Source organism: Olea europaea, chromosome 6, assembly GCF_002742605.1.
Source record: "Olea europaea var. sylvestris chromosome 6, O_europaea_v1, whole genome shotgun sequence".
NCBI classification, from domain to species: domain Eukaryota; kingdom Viridiplantae; phylum Streptophyta; class Magnoliopsida; order Lamiales; family Oleaceae; genus Olea; species Olea europaea.
Genome location: NC_036242.1, coordinates 25,130,899 through 25,155,826, shown reverse-complemented (window position 1 = coordinate 25,155,826; position 24,928 = coordinate 25,130,899). Strand labels below are relative to the sequence as shown.

Below are 24,928 nucleotides of genomic sequence, written 5' to 3'. Positions count from 1 at the left end.
GATTAGTGTATGAGAAAAGATCTAAAAATTTAACTTTAAAAGGGTATGTTGATGCTGATTTTGTCGGTGACAAAGATAGTGGAAAATCTACTACAGCTTATTTCTTTACCCTTGGGGAAAATTGCATAACTTGGAAACCTCAATTGCAACCATTGGTTACATTGTCCAGCACTGAAGCTGAGTATGTAGCCATAACTGAAGCTGTGAAAGAATGTACTTGGTTAATGGGGATTTTAAAGGAACTGAACTTTATGAATGATACTCCTATTTTATACACCGATAGTCAAAGTGCTTTGCTATATAGTAAAAATCATGTCTATCATGAAAGATCGAAACACATCGAGGTGAAGTATCACTTTATAGGAGAAAAAATATCTCAAGGTGAAGTTAAAATGATTAAAGTTCATACTGATAAAAATCCTTCCGATATGGGAACCAAAGTTTTACCTATAAGTAAGTTTAAAAAATGTTTATCCTTACTTCATATTGACACAGATTAATTTTCTTTTGCAGGTACTAGGGCGATGATGATGGATAGCTGTTCCATGGCACTTTCAACAACTAGAGAGCGAGTGTTATTGAGAATCAAGGTGAAGAATGTGAAAAGTGGTGTTTCTCCAAACACTCTAAAACGAGTGCTACTTTTGTCAATTGGGTTTTCGGCTTACTTGGAAAATTCTACCTAATTGGCACTCGACTATTGGATACTTGATACTCACTTGAATTGTGCTAGTTGAGACTCGTTTTGGACCATTGGATTAAATCAAAGGCTGAGATTAACCCTGCGATGTGAACTGTCCTATTACACCCAAAAGTCTCGTGACTTTTGGTGGATATTCTAGATTTTTCCCTCTCTCTCTTTGGCGTCTCTCTCTCTGCTTTCTCTTGAGTTTCTTTGAGTCTGTAAATTTTCTCTTATTGTATGGTTTTTGCGATTTGGTTATGGAGTTTATATTTTAGGTTAATGATCAGGCCTGAGAGAGTGGCTGATCTTATATTGTAAAATTCCTAAACGATTGGTTGACTTTGTGGTTTGTGTGTTTCACGAGATCTTTTAGATCGGTGACTGAAACTGTAAAATCTGAGTGGTTCTTGTTGTACTCTTGCTCTCTTGGAAGGTTAATTGTGCCATAATGGAACGGGCTGTCCCTGAGCCCCCCAGATTAGGCCTATTTATGGCTAAACTGGGTCAACAATTTGGTGTTCTTGTGTTAATTTTCTGTTCTCATTGTGTGTTGTCGATTTTATTGCAAATTTAGTTTAAAATCAACCGAAATTCTTTACAACAATGCAATCTGCAGCAAGCATGTCAAGATCTTCCATAAATTCTGGAGAGAGAGAGGGTGGTGGACAGGGAAAACCGGGGTGAGGTGGATATAGAATAATGGAAATCATTCCTTGTCCTCTTGGATGTGTTTAATGAAGTGTGAAGCAATAAAATGGCATTCTGAAAAACTAAAATTAAGTTAAGATGAAAATAAGCTAAACGAGTCGATGAATCCTCATTATTGCAGTGCCTGAATGAAGAGTTTTAGTATAACAGCTTATGGAATATTGTTTTCTAAGGAAAACAGACTGATAACTTGTATTTTAATTTCATGAATACCTGGAATATATATTTCATTTGACTACTTGAATGTGAAGCCCTTTCAGTTGTCTTAAGAAGCTTGTCTTTCAAATAAATTACATAAAATTATCACATCATATTAATTACAACCCGTAAAGTGTAAATGACTCAATTGATCACTTAATAAATTTGGCCCAAACACAAATATCATTATGAGTGATACATCTAATCCGTAAAATTTGCAATCGAATGTGAAGCCCACATATAGAATTATTCCAACATTCTCCCACTTTGGCAAACATTTGATTGCTATAACAAAGTTTTAACACCCGAGTTAGACTATGTAGGTGGCCACAAAAGTATATCTCCAATGATGACACCTTACGTAACATGATCCGGTCCAACAAGAATATTAAAACCAAACATGAAAATCATTACACCAATTAAGCGATATAAGACCATTCCACAGCTACAAATGCCAACATCCTTATCGACATGGATCCCCCATCCTCCAATCAATGTGGTAGTATGTGGTATGAACTTAGTACCAAATGTGATAAAAAAAACTATGCTAATTCATATCGGTCCTCATAATGTTTCGGATCAAAATGAAGTTACATGTCTCTAAAAGAGACTCATCTTATGTCATTATATGTCATATTTCGATATCATAGTAATATTATGAAAAGACACAAGTCAAATGCATGCTCAAAATAGTTTATGGATAGGGGAAAAATATTTTATTATCAGAAGGGGTTGTACCCGAAAACATTTGATTTTTCTACGTACCCCTCAAAGGAATCAAACACAAAACGTAGTTCTTTACATAAATAACTCCCACTAACTAAAAATATCAAATGTTTCCACAATACACATATTAGTAACATGTGTCTTAAAAACTTTTGGAGCGAGTCCCTTAGTCAAAGGGTCTGCGATCATTTTCTCTGTATTGATATGCTCTATTTTTGTCTGTCCTTCCTTAACGCTGTCTCTAAATACCAACTATTTGATGTCAATATACTTTGACCTACCAAAATTTTTATTTCTTTGAAAAGAATACTGTTGCACTGTTATCACAGTAGATGGGATTGGTCTTGAGATGAAATCAACAACTTTTAAGTTAGAGATGAAATTTCTTAACCAAACGACTTGGACTGTAGCCCCATAACATGCCACAAATTCAGCTTGCATAGTAGAAGATGTCACTAGAATCTGTTTAGCACTTTTCCAAGAATAACACCACCAGCTAATATAAAAATATAACCTGAGGTTGATTTCAAATCATCTTGATATCTAGCAAAATCAGAATCTGAATATCCTACCACTTCAAGATGATTTGTACGCTAAAATGTAAGCATATAACCTTCAATTTTCTTCAAATATCTCATAACTTTTTTAGGTACTTTCCAATGCTCTTGTCTTGAATTAGACTGAAATCTGTTAAGGACACTAACTGCATAGGCTATATCCGGCCTAGTGCAAACTTGAGCGTACATTAAGCTCCCCACAGTACTAGCATATAGAATCATCTTTATAGACTCCCTTTCTAGCTCATTCCTTGGACATTGAGTTTTGTTAAGCTTATCCCCTTTTATGATAGGTACATCGCCAGGTGCACAGTTCTGCATATTAAATCTTTCTAGAACTCGTCATATATAATCTTTCTGAGAGAGTCCCAATATGCCACGATTTCTATCACGATGTATTTCAATGTCAAGTACATAGGAACCTTCTCCAAGATCTTTCATATCAAAATTAGCAGAAAATATTTTCTTTATCTCATGAAACAATCCTAAGTTACTGCTAGCAAGCAGAATGTCATCAACATACAATACAAAAAAAAAAAAAAATTTCTCCCACTGATTTTGAGGTAAATGCATTTATCAATAATATTTTCAACAAAACCAAGATAGGTCACAACCTCATCAAACTTCAAATACCACTGTCGAGATGCTTGCTTGAGACCATATAAGGATTTGTTTAACTTACATACCAAGTTCTTTTTTTCTTTCACAATAAAGCCTTCAGGTTGTTTCATATAAACCATTTCAGAAAAATCTCCATTCAAAAATGATGTCTTAACATCCATTTGATGAAACTCCAAATCGTAGTGTGCCACAAGTGCCATAATGATTCGAAAGGAATCTCTCTACGAAACAGGGGAGAAAGTTTCAACATAATCAATGTCCTCTCATTAAGTGAAACTTTTTGCAACCAATCTTGCTTTCTTTCGTTTAACATTTCCTTTTGAATCTAATTTACTTTTAAAAATTCACTTATTATCTACAGCCTTAGCATCTGGAGGAAGTTCAACAAGATCCCAAACTTTATTTCTTTCCATGAAATTCATTTCATCTTTCATAGCAGCTATCCATTTATCAGCCTCAAGACTTGTCAATGCTTGGTTATAAGTTACAGGATCAACAATATGTCCAATATTAAAATCACTTTCCAATAAATATGTAATATAATCATTGGATAATGTAGATCTTCTTTCCCTTTGTGATCTCCTAACTTGTGGCTCAGAAATCGATTCAATTGTTGTTTGAGGAATTGGAGGTTCCTCCTGGTACCTCGGTTCTTCATTAACAACTTCAATTGGTTGAGAACCCACTCTTTCCTATATAATAGGAATTGGAACAACAATTTGATTATGTTCAACAAGAATTTCTCTTAACACGGAACTCTCACTATCTCCAAAATCATTCTTCAGAAACTTAGCAGTAATGGACTTTACAATTCTAGTGCCACAATTTGGACAGTAAAATTTGTATCCTTGTGATCTATCCGGATACCCGATAAAGTAGCCAGAAGTTGATTTATGGTCTAATTTCTTTTTAAATGGATTATAAATTCTAACCTCAACTGGACATCCCCAAACTTTAAAGTGAACCAAACTTGGCTTACGTCCTGTCCATAATTCAAAATGTGTCTTTGCAACAACTTTACTTGGAACTCTGTTCAAAATATACATAGCATTTTCAAATATTCAGGCCAATTTTTTCTACTCATCATACTTTTAACCATATATTTTAGGGTTCGATTATGTCTTTCAAAAACACCATTCTGCTCAAGTGTCCCTGACATGGTGTATTAGGGTACTATTCCTCACTCTTGTAAAAACTGCGCAAAATCACCCATATTTTGATAAGATTCGTCATATTTTCCATAGTACTCACTACCGCGATCAGACCTTACAACTTTGAAACCTTTTTCACATTGTTTCTCTACTTCCAGTTAGAAAACTTTGAATTTCTCAAGTGCATGTGATTTATCGTTAATCAAGTAAACATATCTATATCGTGAGAAATCATCAATGAAAGTTATGAAATATTTATTCCCACATATAGTGGAAGGTAAAGGTCCACTAATATCAGTGTGTATTAAGTCCAAAAATTCCATTACTCCTAGTCGAAACCTTCCTCGTAGACTTGGTTAACTTTTCTCTTATACAATCCACACAGGTATCAAAATCAGAGAAGTCTCAGGAGGAAAGTATCTCAACTTTTACTAATCTTTACATTCTATCCTTAAAAATATGACCCAAACGCTTATGCCACAACATAGAGGATGATTACGAATTAAAGTCATTTTCTTTGATACATTGGTAACACACGAGACATCACCAAAAGGAGCTAAAGACAATTTATATAAACCATCACATAAAATGTCATTTCCAATTAAACGAAATCATTAAATAACTTAACCGTTCCATTATCAAAATTAAATGTAAAATCTCAACCATCAAGTTTCGATATAGAAATTAAATTCTGTCTCATTTGCGATACATAAACTGTATTTTCCAAAACAAGATAAAAACCAGACTCTAAAGTCAACTTCACTACTCCTATGAATTCAACCTTCACTTGAACTCCATTTGCAACGCTCAAGCTTACTTCATTCTCACTTGGCCTTCGTTTGCTTGTGAAGCCCTGCAAGGAATTCGCGACATAAATACTACCTCCCAAATCTAGCCACCAAGAATTCAAAGGCACATCTACTAAAGAAGACTCAAAACAAACTAAGGCCAAGGGAATAACTGGAGAACTCTTCTTCTTTCCAACCAAGTCTTGAACTTAAAATAGTCATTCTGCTAGTGACTCTACTTTTTACAGAACTTACATTGATCATTTTTCTTTATGACTTCTTTGGGATGACAAAAATTTTTATTCTGTTAACTTCGGTGGGACTTATTACCCTTATGAAACTTAGGTTTATGGTTATGAGAAGGCCCCTTATCCTCTGATCGCTGAAAAGCTAATTGCACAATTTCAACAGTTTCACAACGCATCCTATACTCTTCTTAGGTACACACTGCTATAAGGTCATTCAAATTCCATTTATCCCACTGAGTATTGTAAGCAACCTTAAGCTGATTAAACTTACAAGGAAGGCTATTCAAAACATGATAGACCAGGAAATGTTCTACAATGGGAATGTTAAGAGCCTTTAGCTTAGATGATATATTTATCATTTTCATGACGTGCTCCCTAATACCACTTGTACCATCATATTTCATGCTCATCAATTTATCCATCAGATCCCCAATTTCGACTTTATCAAACTCTATAAATTTTTCTCCTATGGCATTCATAAAATTTTTGGCATTTTCATTATCGGAGATGGCACCAAAAATAGAATCAGATATCGATCGCTTAATGATTTTCAAACAGAGTTTGTTAGCCCTTTCCCACTTTTTATGCTCAACTACATATTCAACGGTACTCTTATATGTGGGTTTCTTAAGCTTTTTCTCCATTGAAAAATTCAAGCCCAAAAGACCAAGTACTATTTCTACGTCTCATTTTTATCTCACATAGTTATTCCCGGTCAAGGTTTCAATAACAGACAATTGATTCGAAAGAGATGAGACACTATAAACTGTGGAAACATAAAATATCACTCTTAATATCATCCAAACATAATGCATGCAATCAAATGGATGATGTAATATCCAACTAATTAATGTGGGCTATTAATTAGATAATCCATAATTTAAATCAAAACCATATGAATTTTACTACGGTTAGAGCCTAGATGCATCATTATAAAGTCACATTTGGGCCAACAATATAACATGCTATAAGGTACTTTTAAAACATATCATATAATTAGTTAACAAAATCACATTGGTTTTCAAAGTACCAACACCTTTGGGCAGAAGAACATTTCTAAACTAAGGTAAACTCGTTAACTATTTTATGCCATTTTCCAAAATATCACATATAATAACACCTTTAGACAAGATATTATATGCAATAAATCAAAATTGTTGCGTGTATATATATATAATAATGAGTGTGCCACTTTGATAGCTATTTTTATTTCAAAATATTTCTCTCTCAATGGGAAAATAAGATTCGTCTCAATGCCCATGAAAAATTCAATCACAAAATAATAATTATGTAATAATTCATAATCATTAATCGATAAATAGCAAATTTATATGTGATTTGGAGACAAAATGGGCAACAAATTTCAATATATACAAATTGAAATTTAAGCGCGCAAATAATGGCAACATTTAAATGCATAAAATAATTCAAAAGTCGTCAATTAATTTTATTATTATTATTTAATATGATTTTAATTGAGTCAATTTTAAATAATTTTTTTTATTGGGTCAAAATTGAAATTTTAGGGTCAAAACCTTTCAAAAATCCAATTTTGAAACCCCTTCTCAATTCAAATTCAAAACCATCTTGAATTTGCAATATGACCTCTAGTTCAAATTACAAATAGAGCCTCCCAATAACCAAATTGCTAAAAAGGCCATCCTTTTAAAATTGCAAATTTAAACCCTTAAAGATAATTGCACCCGGGGCTTGAGTCTTGACTAATTACAATAGGAGCCCTCGTCTCCACCTTCAACTCGATTTACAGATAACCGTATTTTATTTTAATTTTTCTCTCTCTGTCGGCACTGCACCTAGTTTTTCAGATGATGTTCTTGTTTCTTGCACCTCAAATGATCGAGCACTGTGAATATCACTTTTGAACTATAACTACGAAGAACCTCATATTCCACAAATTGTATTTTCTCTGCAATTTTAGCTTTTAAAAAGTGGCATAGACCTTAATGGTCCTATCTAAATCTAATCTACTGTCCTGGGCTAATTATTCCCTTAATGTAGAAGGATAAAAACGAAGATTTGCAAAATTAAAGTGACAGTTCGTCTGTAAAATTCTTGCACCTTTTTTTTTTTTTTTTTTTTGAGAAGGAGGAAGGTGGATGATAGAAGCTTAAATTAATTCTAGAATCTTGATTGGCGGCTACGGCAAAATTCCATGTAAATTGATGCCAAGTAGAAGAATACCCATACGGAATATACAAAATTAAGGGCTAAGCAAATAATCAAGAAAACATTGAAGTCATCCCAATGTTAAACCACATGCTAAACCGTGACTTCTTGGAATTTGCATTCTCAACGAACCCGAAAATACAAAAGCTATAAAGGACTCTTATCTTAGCATGTTTAGCTCTGATACCAATTGTTGAAATTTATTTGTAATTATGCTAAGAACAAGGATCACAGAATAATAAATTGATAAATCGAATTTATACATGCGGAAGTCATCGTTGATATGAATAATAGTTATAATAGCGGCCAAAATCTCCTCCTCCTTACTCCTCACAAAATATTAGCTATCAACGGAATAAGTTAAAATAAAATAATAATGGAGAGGAGAAGGGACCTAGCCTTTATATAAGAAATGATTGAGTCATCCCATTACGACTAGAATTTTAATTAGGGTTTATTTTCAGCCCACATACATAAAAATACCACATCATATTAATTATAACCCTTAAGGTGTAAAAAACTCAATTGATTACTTAATAAATTTGGTCCAAACACAAATATCATTATGAGACATACATCTAACTTGTAAAATTTGCAATTGAATGTGAAGCCTACATATGGAATTATTCTAACATTGAAAACACTAATTCTGGTTTAACCAAGAAAAGATTTCTCTGGCAAATTACTTAAATATGAATACCATTCCAGTAGTTGTTTGTTCTTTAGAAAGCATTGTTCTTGTTCTCCTTCACAATCACCCACCGTTCTAAAAGGCATGCTAGATGTCGCCAATGCGCGATGCATGGCAAAAACGCCAACACAAGTGACTTTGCGCCTTATTTAGCGATCAACAGCAATCGTTGACCGCTAATGCGCACTTAGGTGAGCATAATTATGTTTTTTTTTCAAAAAATAATTAATTTTATTTATTTATTTATTTATTTATTACAATCCTTCTAAATTAAAACTTAAATGTTGATTTCTTCATTTCGTTGGTTCTAAAAGCAAAATAGCCATTTGACGCCTTGACCAAAGAGAATCTTCCAAAAATTCTTATTTATTTACTATTTACTCTTTATATTTGGAACTTATCTTTTTGTTGAAAACTTTGAAAAAAATGTATAAATTTCCTATAAATTTGTTTTAAATGTTTGGCAAGTATTATTTTTAATTATTAAACGATTTTTTGATTGATTAAAAATTAAAATAATACTAAAAATAAGAAAAACACCTTTCTACTATTTTTTACTCATATGCCTCGTCTAAACTTGCCTAACACATAGCTTGGTCTCTATGCATTGCAACGCATTACACCTTTTAAAACACTGCAATTACCAAAACAGTCATATCGAAGCACAAAATCTATAACATAAGATTTCCAAGTTATATTCTAACTATTAGACAGATCAACAAATTTTTTATCTTTACGATTTACAACAGAGCTTGCCCTTTATCCAAGAAAAGTTGCAAAACAATTTCGTTTGTTTACCTATCTTCTTAAACGAGAACAATTATGAAATAAAAGAATCATGCCAAGGAAAGAAAACTTATGCTTTAACAAGACTTCAGCAAAATCTTTTAAATCAATGATAATTGAATCTACATAGTTAAAAGATCACTAAAGAGATCACAAGATAGAGAGTGCAATCCCTGTGGTGGGAGCATCATAGTTCCCATCATAGTTCCTCAACAAGCAGAGATCTGTTGATATTATTTTTCGCCTCAACTGCGATGCCTTTCAAGTGTTGTATCTTCAATCTTAGACCAGGTAAATTATTTTTGACACTTTTTGATCCCTAAGTATATCACAGATCAACGGGAAATTTGATATGATCCAAGAGTCGAGCCCGACGAAGGCAAGTGCGAGACGAGAGAGACGAGACCCGTTGATAGTCGATGGCGGACCAATGACGCGATCAAGGGCAAAGCAAGTAAAATAAGCGATGGGATTGCTCGTTCAAGAAACCATTGATGGAACCATGTTCGGGATTCAAAATGGAGCAACTTTCATGTTCGGGTCGAAGGCCGAATCAATTTGGATCAATTTGTTATCAAGCGATGAAAGCAGAGGCTGAAGACAACACCATGCAGCCGCACAAGGCAAAACCACATGCGGCCGCACACACGCATACCGAAAACAAAAAATGCAATTTCAGTTGAACTATGAGACCACATGGATTTACACCATGCGGCCGCACAAGCCAAAAATTTGGAGAATTTTTCAATTTTGGCAAATTTCCATATTTTGTTAGATTTTGATTCTTTTCCATATTTTGGAGATTATGCTCGACTTTTGCACGATTTTTACCTAGTTTTTAGGTTTAGTATAAATAGGAGTTTCCATTCAATTGTTCAAAAACCTTTGACATTATTGATATTGAATTAAAGTAAAGCGTATTATCTTCTCTTCATCGTTTTTCATTGAACAATTTCGAACTTATCAAGTGTTAACTTATGACATTCAAACAACCGGATTTAATTCTTGGATTGCGTGATCAAGGGGTCTTTCAAGCATCGTTCTAGTTGATTTTTTGGTTCGACTTTCTTTTGGATTAATCCTACACTTTGGATTAATTTGGCTTTCTTAGATTCGTCAATCTCGTTGTGAGTTTCGTAGTCAACGTTGTTATGGGGTTCAAATCAAAATTCTTCTCTATCCATCCTCTAACTACAGAGTTTTCAGACCGTCGAGAGTTGTGGCCTGAGATGTGATTTGGCAGAAGATGTAAAATACCACCTGCAGATGCTTTATTTCAAATTATTCAAGATAATGTCTTCATCCTGTGACTAACTGCAGTTTAGAGTTCCAGGCCCAACAAACCGCAAGGATCGTGCTCTTTGCAGAACTTGAATATGGTTGCAGGGTCTTCTCTCGACCACTTTGTCATTTTCGTTCTTACAAACGACATGGAAGATTCAAGGTATACAGTCTCGTGTCTCTGATTTTTATCTAGAAGGATATATGAATGGATCCTATGGTATAATTTTTTCCCTTCCATGATAAACTTGTCTTATGAATGCATCAAAACAATTATAAAACTCAATGGTATACATTAACAGAAGGCTGCAAAATACAAGGCTATTCCATCAGACAATAAAAGGAATCAATGCTACAAACTTATAGAGGTAATTACTGAACAAAAAATTGATGTTACTTACAGGGAAAAATTGCTGCAACAAACAGAAAATGCTTCAATGCTACAATAAATTTTATCTACAAAACTCTGACCAGAGTAGGAATGTCTAAAGTCTACGTCAGATGCAAAGACAGACAAATTGAGTACCTCTCAGTCCAGTTGGCATCGCATTTACATCAAGACATTCAGTTGATGGCCTTCTCAACTACAGCTATATTGACTGAAAAAATCTGTACTGTAATTTTGACTACCAAATGCCATCCTCCGAAACAATCTAATTTCTGCAGATTGTTGTGCAGAGTTAAATATTGCACTTTCCCCCACTTTCATTCCATTTGTCAAGTCCGGGGTAGCCATACTATCAAGCACCCTCACAACCTGAAAAGCATAACATCATTTGAATAAGAACCCTCTCAACATAGAGCCAAAGAATTAACCATGAATTTTATTTTTAACTCCAACTACAAGAGTTCTTACCTGTCCCATTTTTGGTCTCTTTGCAGCTGAATGGCGCACACAGACTGCAGCAGCCTCAATCATTCGAAACATTTCAGTACCAATAAAATTTCCTTCAAGCCTTGAATCTGCCAACCCCTCAAATTCCTCCGTCTGAAGTGCATGACTAAGCAAAGGTCGAGCCTGGAGAAACACATCGTGTAACGAAAATTAGAATCTGCAAGTTTTCTTGATATTGTGTACTTCTTCTACTAATTGTGCAGTATGAAGATGTGTGGTTGATATTTCAGGTGACTCGAGCCTAGTATGTAATTAGAATATAAATATGAATACAGTTTAACAAGAGTCTTTAAGTCTTTTTACCAAAGCATGATTCAGAGCTCCAATGAAGTGGAACTTGATTGCAAGTTATTCAAGCAGAGTGAGTGTATCTACAGAGTGTATATTTGAGCTCCAAAATTTTACAGCTTGTAGTCGATTTTGTGAGATATAAATATTGGATATTTGGAGCGGAAATATCAATTTTCAACCATCTCAATCTTTATCATGAGAGAGGGAGGGAGGGAGGGAGGGAGGAGGGACAGCCAAAAGAATGTACTTTCAAAACTTTGTTGTGTATGTTTTGTAGAAATAAATATTGTAGCATCTCTGGAATTCCGGGAAAAACCTGGTAGAGCAAAACCTATGTAGGAAAATGATAAATAAATCTCCCATGAGGCATTGCTAATTCATCATGCCTTGGGTATAAATTAGTATCGAAATTCATATTAACCAACTCTTTTTCCACCAAGTTAGTGGTTGCAATAATGGCACGGGGAGTTAGCTTTTGGATTCCTTAAGATAATAGGTCTTCCACTTAAGCTAGTTATTAGTGATCTAACTACTATCCAAGAGTATCCAAACAGAACTCTACAAAGGAGTTAATAAATTTGGAAAATTTTCTTTTTTGCATAAATTATACAGGTGAGAATTTTCCTCTGATTTTCACATACCCTAAAGATCTTTTCTTGGGACGCATTTCTAGGCTGGAGCTCTCATTTAAAGAATCAGAATTGCTTTGGGTACTTGACAAACAAATCTTAGTGAAAATTGTAGGATGATCAACCCATTCTTTTTGTCACTAGACCCATAAAAGAATGCCAAACCAGATATAGAAGAAATGAATAATTTTCCATGCATGCCAAAGTATAGAAGTAGTTATTATGTCATGAAATTATAATAACTTACCCACTCTACTAGACTCTCCTCCCCCAGGGGTTGAGAAGTATCCACAGGCTTGCGACCTGTAATTAGCTCTAAAAGCACAACTCCATAGGAAAACACATCAGACTTTTCTGTCAACTTGCCACTTGTTGCATACTCGGGAGCCATGTATCTGATTTTGACCAGGAAGAAGGATTAGAATGAATATGATGTAAAACATGTAATCTCTTGTTCTTCCAAGTCTTTCATTGGATACCAGACCAGTTCTAGAATGCCTCTTACCCAAAGGTTCCCATAACCCGTGTGGTAACATGAGTATTTGTATCCATAGCTAATTTAGCAAGTCCAAAATCAGAAACCTGTGAAGTAGTTAATATTATTTTAGAAGCACGTCGAGAAAGTTAATGACGAAAGGCGAAAAAATATCTTAGAGTTGGTTATACCTGAGCTTCAAAGTTGTTATCTAAAAGGATGTTTGATGACTTGATATCTCTGTGAATAATACGGGGATGGCCTATTATACAATGAAGATCATAAAAAGATTAGCAAATTGATATTTTCTCTTCAATGACATAAAAATATCTAAATATCATCACTTATTCAAAAGTAAAAATGCCAGAATAAACCACTGAATCGGACTTGATCCATCTTTTCTTTTCTTTCAGTATCACTCAGTAAATGTCAGTCAACTCTCTTCCTCAGTGACATTGACAACTTTCTCTAACACTGTCCACGAGTTCTTTAGTAAACTAGAAGAAAGCAAGAGACTTGGCCAATTAAACCCCTAGGGTTTTTATTTACACTGCTTTATACTATTGATCCCGCTAATAGATCTACTTTATATTTTTACTAGACATAATCCAGCCAGATACAATAAAGATCAGCTAAAACTTGTATGATAATTGATTTTTCCTTGTATGATAATTGATTTTTCCATCCATATTTCTCCTTTCTTCTTTGGTTTTCAACTGGGATATAAGATGAGCATAAAGGTGACATAAATGTCATAATCCATCACTACTCTTTCATAATGTACTTCGAGTTAAGAAATTAAAATCTTTTCTTTCACAAGGGTCATCAACATTGCATTTTCATGACCATTAACATGGATATGAACTAGATATATAGTATCATGATGAGGACAACCAGAACCAAATTCAACAAGAACACCATAAGGAGAAGAGAATACAGAGAGACTTTTTTCTTTTTGGAAGATAAGAGTTATGTAGAGAACTAAAAATTTGAAGTAGAACTAGAAAAGAAGGATATAAGAAGCTTACAGTCTTCATGAAGGTAAGCTATTCCACGAGCAGCACCAACAGCAATCCGTACACGTGTAGCCCAATTCATAACAGGTCCACCTTCACCTATGAGATGCAAGGATAACCACCAGTATTATTTAACTTTGTACTGCATACACATGATTCATGTAAACACTAAAATTTACCGTGAAGATGGAAGTAGAGGGTATTATTTGGAACATAATCATATACAAGCATCCTTCTGTTCTCAGAAATGCAATAACCAAAAAGTGAAACCAAATGGCGATGGTGTATGCGACTAATTATCTCGACTTCAGATCTGAATTCTCGCTCTCCTTGTCCACCATCAATCTTTAACTGCTTAACTGCTACCGCTCTACCATCTGCCATACATCCTTTGTACACAAAACCAAATCCACCTTCACCCAAGAGATTCTGCCCTGAAAATCCATGAGTAGCTTCAGCTAGTTCTTCATAAGTAAACCATGACCTAGAATGGCCAAAGGCACCAGGATCACGTGGTGAATTTTCAAAACCGCTGCCAGAGCCATTTCCATTGATGGATGCTGATATTTGCACCTTCAATAAGGTGGAATCTGGACACAAATTACTCAAATTCTTAAATAATTTGCAAACATGTAAAAAGCAAAGCCCAAGGCATGACAAGAATATCAAACAGTAGTGCTGCAAAATTTACCTGATTTCGGAGAAGAACCAAGAGAGGTTGGCATGATGTAACCGCCACCAAGTCCAGAAGCCTTTTTCTTTCTCTTCCATATGCACCACCCTACTGATGCAAAGATGGCAAGCAGTAGAAAGACAAGTCCTGAAACAATTGCTATAGTGCCTCCAGCATCTCTAGATTGGGAGCTTTCTGGTGCATTAGTGCTGGAATTGTTGTTGTTTGTTGGTGAGGACACAACAGAGGGAGGTGGTGGTGGTGACGTTAGTACTATAGGTGGTGGTTGTGACCTTTGGGGAGAATTTGAAGATGGGGTAGATGCTGGTGAAGAACGAGATGGTGGGGTTAGAAATGGCAGTGGAGATTTAGGGGGTGGCACTAGTGCCGATTGTGGGGGTGAACTTTCAGGAGAGATAGGTGCTGGAGGAGGAGGGGACTTCCGGGGTGGTATGGCTGCTGGCTGTGGAGGGGAATTTTCAGGCGGCTTGGATGGTGGTGGGGGTGGTGATTTTACAGGGGGAAGGCTAGATGGAGGTGGAGGTGAATTTTGTGGTGATTGTGTTCGTGGTGGAGGACCTGGAGGTGGGTCATTCTTTGGTGGCTCAGGTGGACTTGCAGAGGGTATAGATGACAGCGGTGGAGGTGAATTTAAAGGTGGATTTGTTGATGAAGATGGTGGTGAACTTGCAGGGGGATTTGATGGTGGAGGTGGTGAGCTAGATGGTGGATTAGGAGTTGGGGGTGGTGAGCTAGCTGGTGGATTAGACACAGGTGGGGGTGGTGTGCTAGCTGGTAGGTTAGGCAGAGGTGGAGATGGAGATGGAGGACTTGAAGATGTAGGCAGTGTATTGGCTGGCGGTGGTGAGAGTGTAGGCTGAGGAGGAGGAGATGTAGTAGGAGGTGGAGATGCCACAGGAGGCGGGGTCAAGGCTGGAGGAGGTGGTGCAACATTGGTTGGGGGGGAGGATTGAGGTGGCGGAGTAATGGTGGGTGGAGGAGAATTGAGCTGAGGTGGTGGGGCATTTGATGGCTTTGGTGGGGTAGAACGGGGAGGGGAAGGCAGAGGTGGAGGAGAATTGGTGGAAGCCGGTGGAACAGCAGAAGGTGGAGAATTTGGGGATGGAGATATGGATGCCATTTCATCAGCATCCAAATTAATCAAATTTTGCCATTACAACCATAGCATTAACAATCTATGTATTTCAATAATACTTCATGAACTCTACCCCAAATCCACAATGTACTCTGCAAAATCTGTCTTTAGAATGTTAGTAATTGCATTCCAAAGTAACAAAAAATTCACCCCATACAGTTCATCAAAATTTATCCATGAATAACCTCCCAAGATCAAGTAATAAGAACGTGATATATCAGAAATCTGCAAAAGATATAATCTTCAAACGAATTGGAGTCAGAATTCACCAGTTACCAGCGAAAAACCAAATCTTATACAGAATCCAATAATTTCCAGTATAATGCAATTATGCAAATCCCAATTCTCTACACGGCTACACCCCAGTAAACGGATAATCGAAAACCCCAGCTCCAATTCCACTGATTGAACACAACTGTAAGCAAAACACTGATAGTCAAACAATGTTTACATGAAAACTGACGATCAAATCGCCCAATTAAATGGTAAACACTATAAACTAACGATTTAGCCAAAATCACAAAAATCCCGACATCAGTTACAGATGTCAAAATTTGAGGGTTTTCTTTATACGTTTTCCAAAGTGTTGATGGATGATCCTAAAGCAAAGGCCATCATATCATCAAAATCCCAAAGAATAGACTACAGATGTGATAACCCCCACCTGCCCTTTTTGTCCGTCTCTTTTTCACACAGCGCTATCTATAATCAGCACATTTGAAGATCATCAGCAAAGTTGGAGGTATCATCCAATCTCTTATGTGCACACAATAGAAGAAAATGACGCTGCATTCAACTCTTGAATCCTCAAAAAAACACGGAAAATGGGGTACGTCCAGAAAAAGAAAAAGAAAAAGAAAATTAATGTAAAAATCAGAGAGAAAGTGACTTTGTTCCCAGGAATAAAACAAATCAAACTGTGCCAAGATTACGCAACGCTGCAGCTAATGAGTTACAAAAGTCAAAGCACTATTTTAATGTGGCGTAAGAGAATTCTTTATTGATTCTATATTTTTATATTTCGATCTCTAAACTTTTAGTTTAGTCACAACGTAGAATATCAATTTTTAAATCAAAGCTTCATATTCCTCGCCTTGAAGAATATTTTGTTAATTTGTCTCAATTTCACTTTAAAACAAGTTGAAAAGAGAAGTATGAAAAGTATAGGTTAAATAAAAGATTAAAAAATCGACCTGAAATTAATTTTAAGTATTTGGATGCACTGTCCACCACATGGAAGATCTTTAGGGAGGAAAGCATAGCGGGTGAGGCATAGCCAACTATGTTCGACGAGGTGGGGAGCGTGAACTAGAAGGGAGGCCTGAGGTGATGGTAACAAGTGACAGTGCTGTGATTAAAGGTGATGACGCCTTTTTTCTTCTTTTTTGATTAAATCTGTTTTTTTAGTTGATTTTGAATTAGAATACAATAAACACCTGTTTGGAGCTCATTTTCATCTCATTTTTAGACAATTTTTGACCATTGCACAGTGCAAAACTCTTTCCTCATTTTTAGAATTGACAACAATTTGTCAAAGTGAACTTGCAAAAGTCAAAAATGCATGGCGCTTTCATTTGGAACAATACATGCTCACATTTGAAGATAGGGATAAGATTGGAAGTTGATAATATAATGTATGTCACCATTTGGACTAGCTTTCACAAGGTGAGCTATGTGATGTGATTGAAGAATACATTCTCTCCACAAGATTGATAGAAATATCCATCAAAGCCTTGTTTATTTTCCATTAATGTGAAAATGAGAATGAAAAATATAGTCGTTACGAGTTTCAGACAAGAGATAGAAATTCAAATATGGTGACTTGATGTAATGGATGACGATTATATTTTTCATTTTAATGGTCAAATAATGGAAAACAAACAAGAGGCAAATACAAGTTCATGTATGACTAAAGAAGAGACATGTATGGATGTCATGAACATGAAATAAGGCGGGCTTTATTCTATGAGTTGTGCTATGGGTGCATTATGGAGAATTATTCTTATTCTATTACTTTTCGACACTGTCCTTTTTGTCATTTCATTTATTATTTAATAGTGGGTGTTTTTAAAATTCTTGTAATAATCTGGGGACAATTAGGATTTATTCAGTTATGATAGTAATGTTATGTACTCTCACTGGGTTGTAACTCCAGTCTGCGTACGCTAATGTGACATTCAATGATAAGTGAAATTAAATAAATCATTCAATTTCACATTTTATTTAGTCTATCATATAATGCTACCTAAATTGAAGTTATAATTTCAATAGAGCTAAATAACATTACTATAAAAATGGGTAATTAGCACAAAATGTTCATACCTTTCGAGTTCGTTGTGGAAAATGTCCATACTTTTCATTTTATTTTTTTGTCATTTTTACACTTATTTCCACCTTTCTTTGCAGAAAACGTCTTTCCATCCACTAACCGTCACTTGTTTGGTCAATTCAATACAAAAATACAGTTTTCTTTTCAAACATCAAGCGTAAAATAGTCTCAACCCATTTAGTGCAAAACTCACCTCGTCCATGCACTACATCATCTCCCCATACACTTGAGTCTCCATCAAGATTGCTGGTAGCCCAAGTATTTTGACATTTTTGCAAATATTTCCACCTTCAATACAAAAATACGTTTTTCAGCGGACGAAAGGGTGTTTTCTGCAAATAAATGTGAAAATAAAGGTAAAAATGTCAAAAAAGAAAGGTATATACGTTTTTCACAATAAACTTGAAAGATGGAGACGTTTTGTGCTAATTACCCCTCTAAAAATTAAGGTGGTTTCTTCAAAAAATTTTCTATACAAAGCAAAAGCAAAAGATATGCCAAACGGATCCTTAATCATATCCTAACATATAAATTTCATATTAGAAATTAATTAAATTGAGGGTTGAACTTATTCTTCTTATATTATATATTTACTCCTTGATGTAAAAAATCATTGATCAAATTTTAACTATCGAGCACGATTCATATAAAAAAATTCTCAACCACTTCTAATTAGCTTTTCATTGTCATTCTTTACACCATAATTTTTTATTTAAATAACTGATTTCGAGTTGAGGAGGACAACTCATGACGACTCGTTTTGTGGCTCCGAATTTTTCCAATTATGACTTATTGTTTGTATTCGTTATTCAACTTTGTTGACATAATAATTTTGTCGACTTGATGAATTTTATAAGCATCCAGAAGATGGATTTTTCAGCAAATTCATTGACCATTTCTAGTCTTAATCACAACTTTCTACAACCATGTACGAGTCACCATTAATTGAAAATAAGAAAAAAAAATATTGTTGATTGAGTTAAAAAGTGCCTACTATAAAGTTGAAAAAATATTGCTTTGTTTGGTGACTTGGTCCATTTTTCGTCCAAGCTAAGTGTGAAATTTGGTTATGTGGACGGATCAAATGAATCTTCTAGTGTAATCGAAAGAAAGTGGTGCCTCTCGAGTTACAATTTGTGGTTAGCATTTAAGGTAGTTGTACACACTTAAGATAATGACCCTTAATGCTGTGAAAGAGTTAGACCTTGATAAAGTGTGATATTTCCTTTTTTATGAAAATAAATACTAATCTTGTCAAGTTTAGAAGATGAAGAAGATGAACAGGGTAGTTTGTTTTCGTATATAAGCTTGGAGTCCAGATCTGCTTCATTTTGTCTTTCTTATTTTCTCTCTTCCTTTCAAAGGGTTATATTGGGTAGCTAGACCTTTCGTTTTGTTTTTATCTTTTATCCTTTTTTTTTTTTCATTTAATACTGGTCAAATGCCATTTTGAAAATTGGGCCTGGTGAACTAGCCATTGGCCACTATTTCCTCATCCATAGACACCCAAGAGATAATGGATTAAGCCATTTGTACATTATTTGGTTGACATGATTGTTGACACTTCATTCATTTTCAAATTGCAATTGACGGGAAAGTGTGTTGCATTTAAAAACTATCCACTCATGAAGCGACATGTGGTGCAATGTGAAAAAAGATGTCAAATAAAGTATACATATAGCATGATCCAGAGATAATTTTGCTATCTTGATAGATGGTCCATTTAAGTAGACCAATCATATATTATCAACCATATTAAAGTTAAAACACAATTATTTTTAAATAATATTACTCTTTTTTTTTTTTTTTTTATAAAAAATAAACAATGATCGTGTAGACTATGTTGGTATATGGCTATATGTAAAACAACTTGATCACTCAATATGGGTGGATATGGTCAATTTTATCATGATTCTTGTATTAACTTCTATAATAACTTGCCATTGTTCTAACGTGCTTAAAGAATACATAAGTACTACTTCTCAAGGCTCATTTCTTGTATTTACATGTTACTTAAGAGTAGAGTTTAATTTATTTGTAGAAGTCCAGACTACTTTTCCTAATTTAAAGGAAGACGCTATATTTCTATATTTTTCATCATCGTCATGTTAAATCAAGTCCTCATCCTACATAAGTCATTTGATGTTAAAGTTTTTCGATATCAACTACATCCACTCCAGGTAAAATATAGAAAAAGTATAATGCGTTGAAAAAGTATAAAACTTTAGATAAAAACACTTCGCTGCTTCTTTTATTTAAAACACACAAAAAATGAAATGGAATCGAAATGCCCTGCTAAAATTACTTGTTCAATTCACCAATTTTATTTATTGTTATTATTATTATTTATTTATTTATTTTTGCTGAACTTTACTTTTAAACATCTGTATATCAAATTTTAGTTTGGTTTCTTAAGTCATAGATTTCCAAGTAACAATATGAAATGAATTTTTTGATCAAGTATAATTAATAATTGAAATCCAAAAAATCAACACTGATCTGATGCGGATGCCTTAGCTCAAAGGTTTAAAACTGCAAGCAATAGTGTCTTCACTAATGTTAAAAGACAAAAATTAAACTAATAAATTATTGAGAATTGAGGCCAATTCTAATTTGCTTTAAGGATATATGTTCAATATAAAAATATTTTTCGATATAAATCTATTCTACCTTTAATAATTCAACTACAAATGATATAATTTAATGTATTATCGGGCTAGAGAAAGATCCTAAGTTCAAGTCTTGTCCCTTTTCATTTAAGGTCCATTTAATTGTAAAGATGGAATTAAATTGGGTGAAAAACGAATTCCAAGGAATTAAATTGCTTAGAATTGTTTTTCTAAGAATTGTAAATTATTGTGTTTGATTGGTATAATTTTTCACGTGAAAAATGTTGAAATAAAAGTGTTTTTTGATATTCGTTTGACTTTGTTTTATATGAAAATTGTCAATTAAAATGATAGAATTTACTAGTATTGGGAATAACATTGGTTTCCATCGCCGAAAAGCAAAATAAATAAATAAATAATTCAAGAAAATCATCTATTTTTTAGTGTTCGTTTGACTTTGTTTTACATGAAAATTATCAATGAAAGAGAAATATTTTTTTACAATAATTCTTAGAATTAGTTTCCATTGCCTAATAAAAAATAAAAAAAAATTGCTACAGTGACCGAAAATTCCAATTCTCCTACCAAATCAAGGAATAGCACAACTTCCAATAAAAACTAGAAATCAATTCCATGAAAAATCTTGTGAATCAAACACTACATTTTGTGTGAAAATTATCCATTTTCCATCCATTTCCATGGAATTAGGTGAATCAAAAACTACCTTAAAGAAAATAGCAGTGACGGATGATGATACCCAACTTATTCCTCTTGTGCATTTGAGCCTCAAGATCTGAATCCATACTTTGGGACAAAAATTGCAACTACGGTGAAATTTTATGTATTAAAATGCTCCATTTCGAAGGTTAGCGACAAAATACAACGTGAGCAATATTTTAAACATCACCTATACAGTAATAAAACCTCCAAATTCCAATATAAAAATGAAAATAATTCGCACTTTAAATAAATAAATAAATATATGTTTGTGTGTCAAATACAAAATGGAAATAAATATAATTATTCATACATTCATTCAACAACAAAAAAATGATAAAAGGTGATAATTGAAGGTTGATAAAAGGGCGTGAATAAACGTGTGGAAAATAATGAAGATGTCAAGATCCGAAAATGAGGCTTACTTAGCCATATTCTCCACTCACAAGCACAAGCGCAATTCCATAATTGCCAGAATCTATGGCCGGCCCCAACATGCACAAAACAAACATGTAACAATAAAACACGTTTAGCGACCAACTAATGGTGGGTATAGGTTTTAGTCTAGTAAAATTGGACAAATTTTGTTAAGTTCTATTGCGGCCAAATTATGGTAGCTGTTTCAGAGAATTAGGGACCATGCATTTGATTGGTTGGCAAAGGTAGTGCAAAAAAAGAACAAAAAAATTTCCACGTATGATACACACTCTAACGACCATTGAATGGTCCCAGCTCCCAATCTTCTGCAAACATCGATGTCATGGTGACTAAAATATTTGGCGCAATTTTATCCTGCTTTTTTTTTCCATGTTTTAGTGACCAAAGGCGATGGTTGCTGACACTACACCACAAAAGCGATCACTGAATGATCTCAGATCCATAGTCTTCTGCAATCATCAATGTCATGGTCGTTAAAATATTTGGCGCAATTTTATCCCACTTTTTTTCAATGTTTTAGTGACTAAAGGCGATGATTGCTGATACTACACCACAAAAGCAACTACTGAATGGTCTCAGATCCATAGTCTCCTGCAACCATCGATGTCATGGTCGCTAAAATATTTGGCACAATTTTATCCCACTTTTTTCCTTTTGGTTTTTGCATGTTCTAGCGACCAAAGGCGATGGTTGCTGACACTACACCACAAAAGTCATCACTGAATGGTCTCTGAATCCAAGTCTTCTGCAACCACTCGTATCCTGGTCGCTAAAACATTTAGCGCAATAAAGTCTCGCTCCTATTCATTTGGTTTTTGCATTTTTTAACAACCAAAGGCGATGGTTGCTAAATACTACATCATAATACCGATTATGGATGGTCCCTGATACTAGTGTTCTGCAACCACTCATACCTTGGTCGCTAAAATAGTTGGTACAATTTTATCCCACTTTTTTTCATTGGTTCTGGCTTTTGTTAACGACCACTAATGATGATTGCTAAATATTGCACCACTCCAATGACCAATGAATGGTCCCTAATCCTAGTCGTCCGTAACCACTCCTATCTTGGTAGCTAAAATAGTTGGCACAATTTTATCCCGCTTTTTTCATTGGTTTTGAAATGGTCGTTGAGCCTAGATATCTTCAACCACCAATGTCGTAGTCGCTAAAACATTTGACACAATAAAATCCATCTTTTTCTTTCAATTAATTTCGATATTTTCTAGAGTGACCAATTGATGTAGATCGAATCTACAAACACAAGATACTAATAACTCAAACGGATTGAACTCAAGAAACAAACGTTGTCTTATTTCACGAACAATCAAAAAACCATAGGAGACGTTTGTTAAGAACTTGAGATTGCTGCTGGTCTGATGGCGCTAAAACTGATCTGTACTGCCTCCTATGTGATGCTTCCCGTCTGAGACCCGAGATTGAGGAGATATTAATGAGTGAATTCAAAAGAAAGAAATATTGCTATAAGGAATGTATATGGATATGTAGTTGTGATTATGGAAGATAAGAATAATGAAACTAACTTTTGTATATTCAACTGAATGGAAATAACAAATTCCAAGGCTATTAGAGAGGCCCGATCTCTTCCTCCCCCCCCTCCAACTGAATTCCCAGTGGTTTGCTACTCCAAACTTGCCAACCCCCTTTCTATTTATTGGAATTCTCCTACTACAATTTATTACTCTTTTACGCCTAGCTAATAAACTAAATGTCCTAGCCACCTTCTATATTGGATGTACCCTTCTTTTTCTACTTTCTCGCATAGGTGAACCGGATTGGGGGCCTATCATCTCCCCTCGCCCCGAAATCCACCTTGTCCTCAAGATAGAAGCTAGGAAACTGCAGTCTGATTGTTTCAAAGGACTCCCAAGTTGCTTCAAATTTTGGTAGGTCCTTCCACTTGACTAGAACATCGGGTCCTGCTGCTACCCTTGTAGAGTTAGGACGAACTCCTAACACGGCTTTCGGTTCCATAATGAACTCCCCCATATCAGTCAGTGGAGGAGAAAGTGTAGATGTTGGCTGTATATCACCAATGGCCTTCCGGAGCTGGGATACATGGAAAATAGGATGAATAGCTGCAATGTCAGGAAGTTTCAATTTGTAAGCCACCTGCCCAACCCTTGACTCTACCTCGAACGGGCCATAACACCGTGGGGACAACTTCTCAGAGTGTCGTTTTGCCATAGATTTTTGACGATATGGCCTGAGTTTGAGATAAACCAAATCTCCCACAGCAAACTGAATATCACGACGATGCCCATCCACTGCTTCTTTCATTTTCATTTGAGCTTTAGAAAGCTGTGCTTTAAGTTCCCTCAAGACTTCATCACGGTCTAATAATAACTGTTCCACTGCTGAGCTATCAACCGTTCCTTTTTCAAATGCCAAAATCTGAGGAGGATCTCGGCCATACACAATCTGAAAAGGGGTATGTTTGGTAGCGGTATGGAAGGAAGTATTATACCAAAATTCAGCCCAGTGTAGTTATTGGTTCCATACTCAAGGCCTACCCGAAGCAAAGCACCTCAAATACATTTCCAGGCACTGATTGAGGACCTCTGTCTAACCATCGGTCTGCGGATGGTAGGTCGTACTGTACTTGAGAGCAGTCCCCTGAGCTTTGAACAAAGTAGCCCAGAAAGTACTCATGAAAATTCTATCTCGATCTGATACAATGGAGCGTGGCATGCCGTGCAAGCGAACTACCTCCCGTATAAATATTTCAGCAGCGATGGGGGCAGTGAAAGGTGTTTCAATCCGATGAAATGCCCATACTTACTCAGTCGATCCACAACGACCAAAATTGTATCCACACCCTTGGATTGTGGTAGGCTCTCAATAAAATCTATGGAGATTCATCCCAAACTAACTCTGGGATCGATAAAGGTTGCAAGAGTCCCCCAGGCGATAAGGTGACATATTTGTTCTGTTGACACACCCCACACCTTGCCACATACTCCTTCACCATTTTCTTCAATCCCAACCAATAGAATTATCTTGCGACCCGTTTGTATGTCTTGAGGAATCCGGAGTGACCCCCTACCTTAGA

General features: G+C 35.2%; 1 protein-coding gene across 2 annotated transcripts; it reads right to left on the bottom strand.

Moving 5' to 3' along the window:
- Positions 1–10,900: 10,900 nt before the first annotated feature.
- On the bottom strand, positions 10,901–16,715 carry LOC111396248 (proline-rich receptor-like protein kinase PERK9). 2 transcript variants are annotated; one of them, XM_023022619.1, is made up of 9 exons: positions 16,427–16,715; positions 14,625–16,177; positions 14,113–14,523; positions 13,946–14,032; positions 13,109–13,179; positions 12,948–13,024; positions 12,690–12,837; positions 11,484–11,645; positions 10,901–11,384 (listed from the first exon to the last, which is right to left on the bottom strand). In XM_023022619.1, the coding sequence occupies exons 2-9, from the start codon at positions 15,745–15,747 to the stop codon at positions 11,208–11,210; spliced, it is 2,256 nt and encodes a 751-aa protein (XP_022878387.1). In that variant the 5' UTR covers positions 15,748–16,177; positions 16,427–16,715; the 3' UTR covers positions 10,901–11,207. The 2 variants fall into 2 exon arrangements, with proteins under 2 accessions (XP_022878387.1, XP_022878386.1); XM_023022618.1 differs by having other exon boundaries at positions 14,625–16,715.
- Between the last annotated feature and the right edge of the window lie 8,213 nt (positions 16,716–24,928).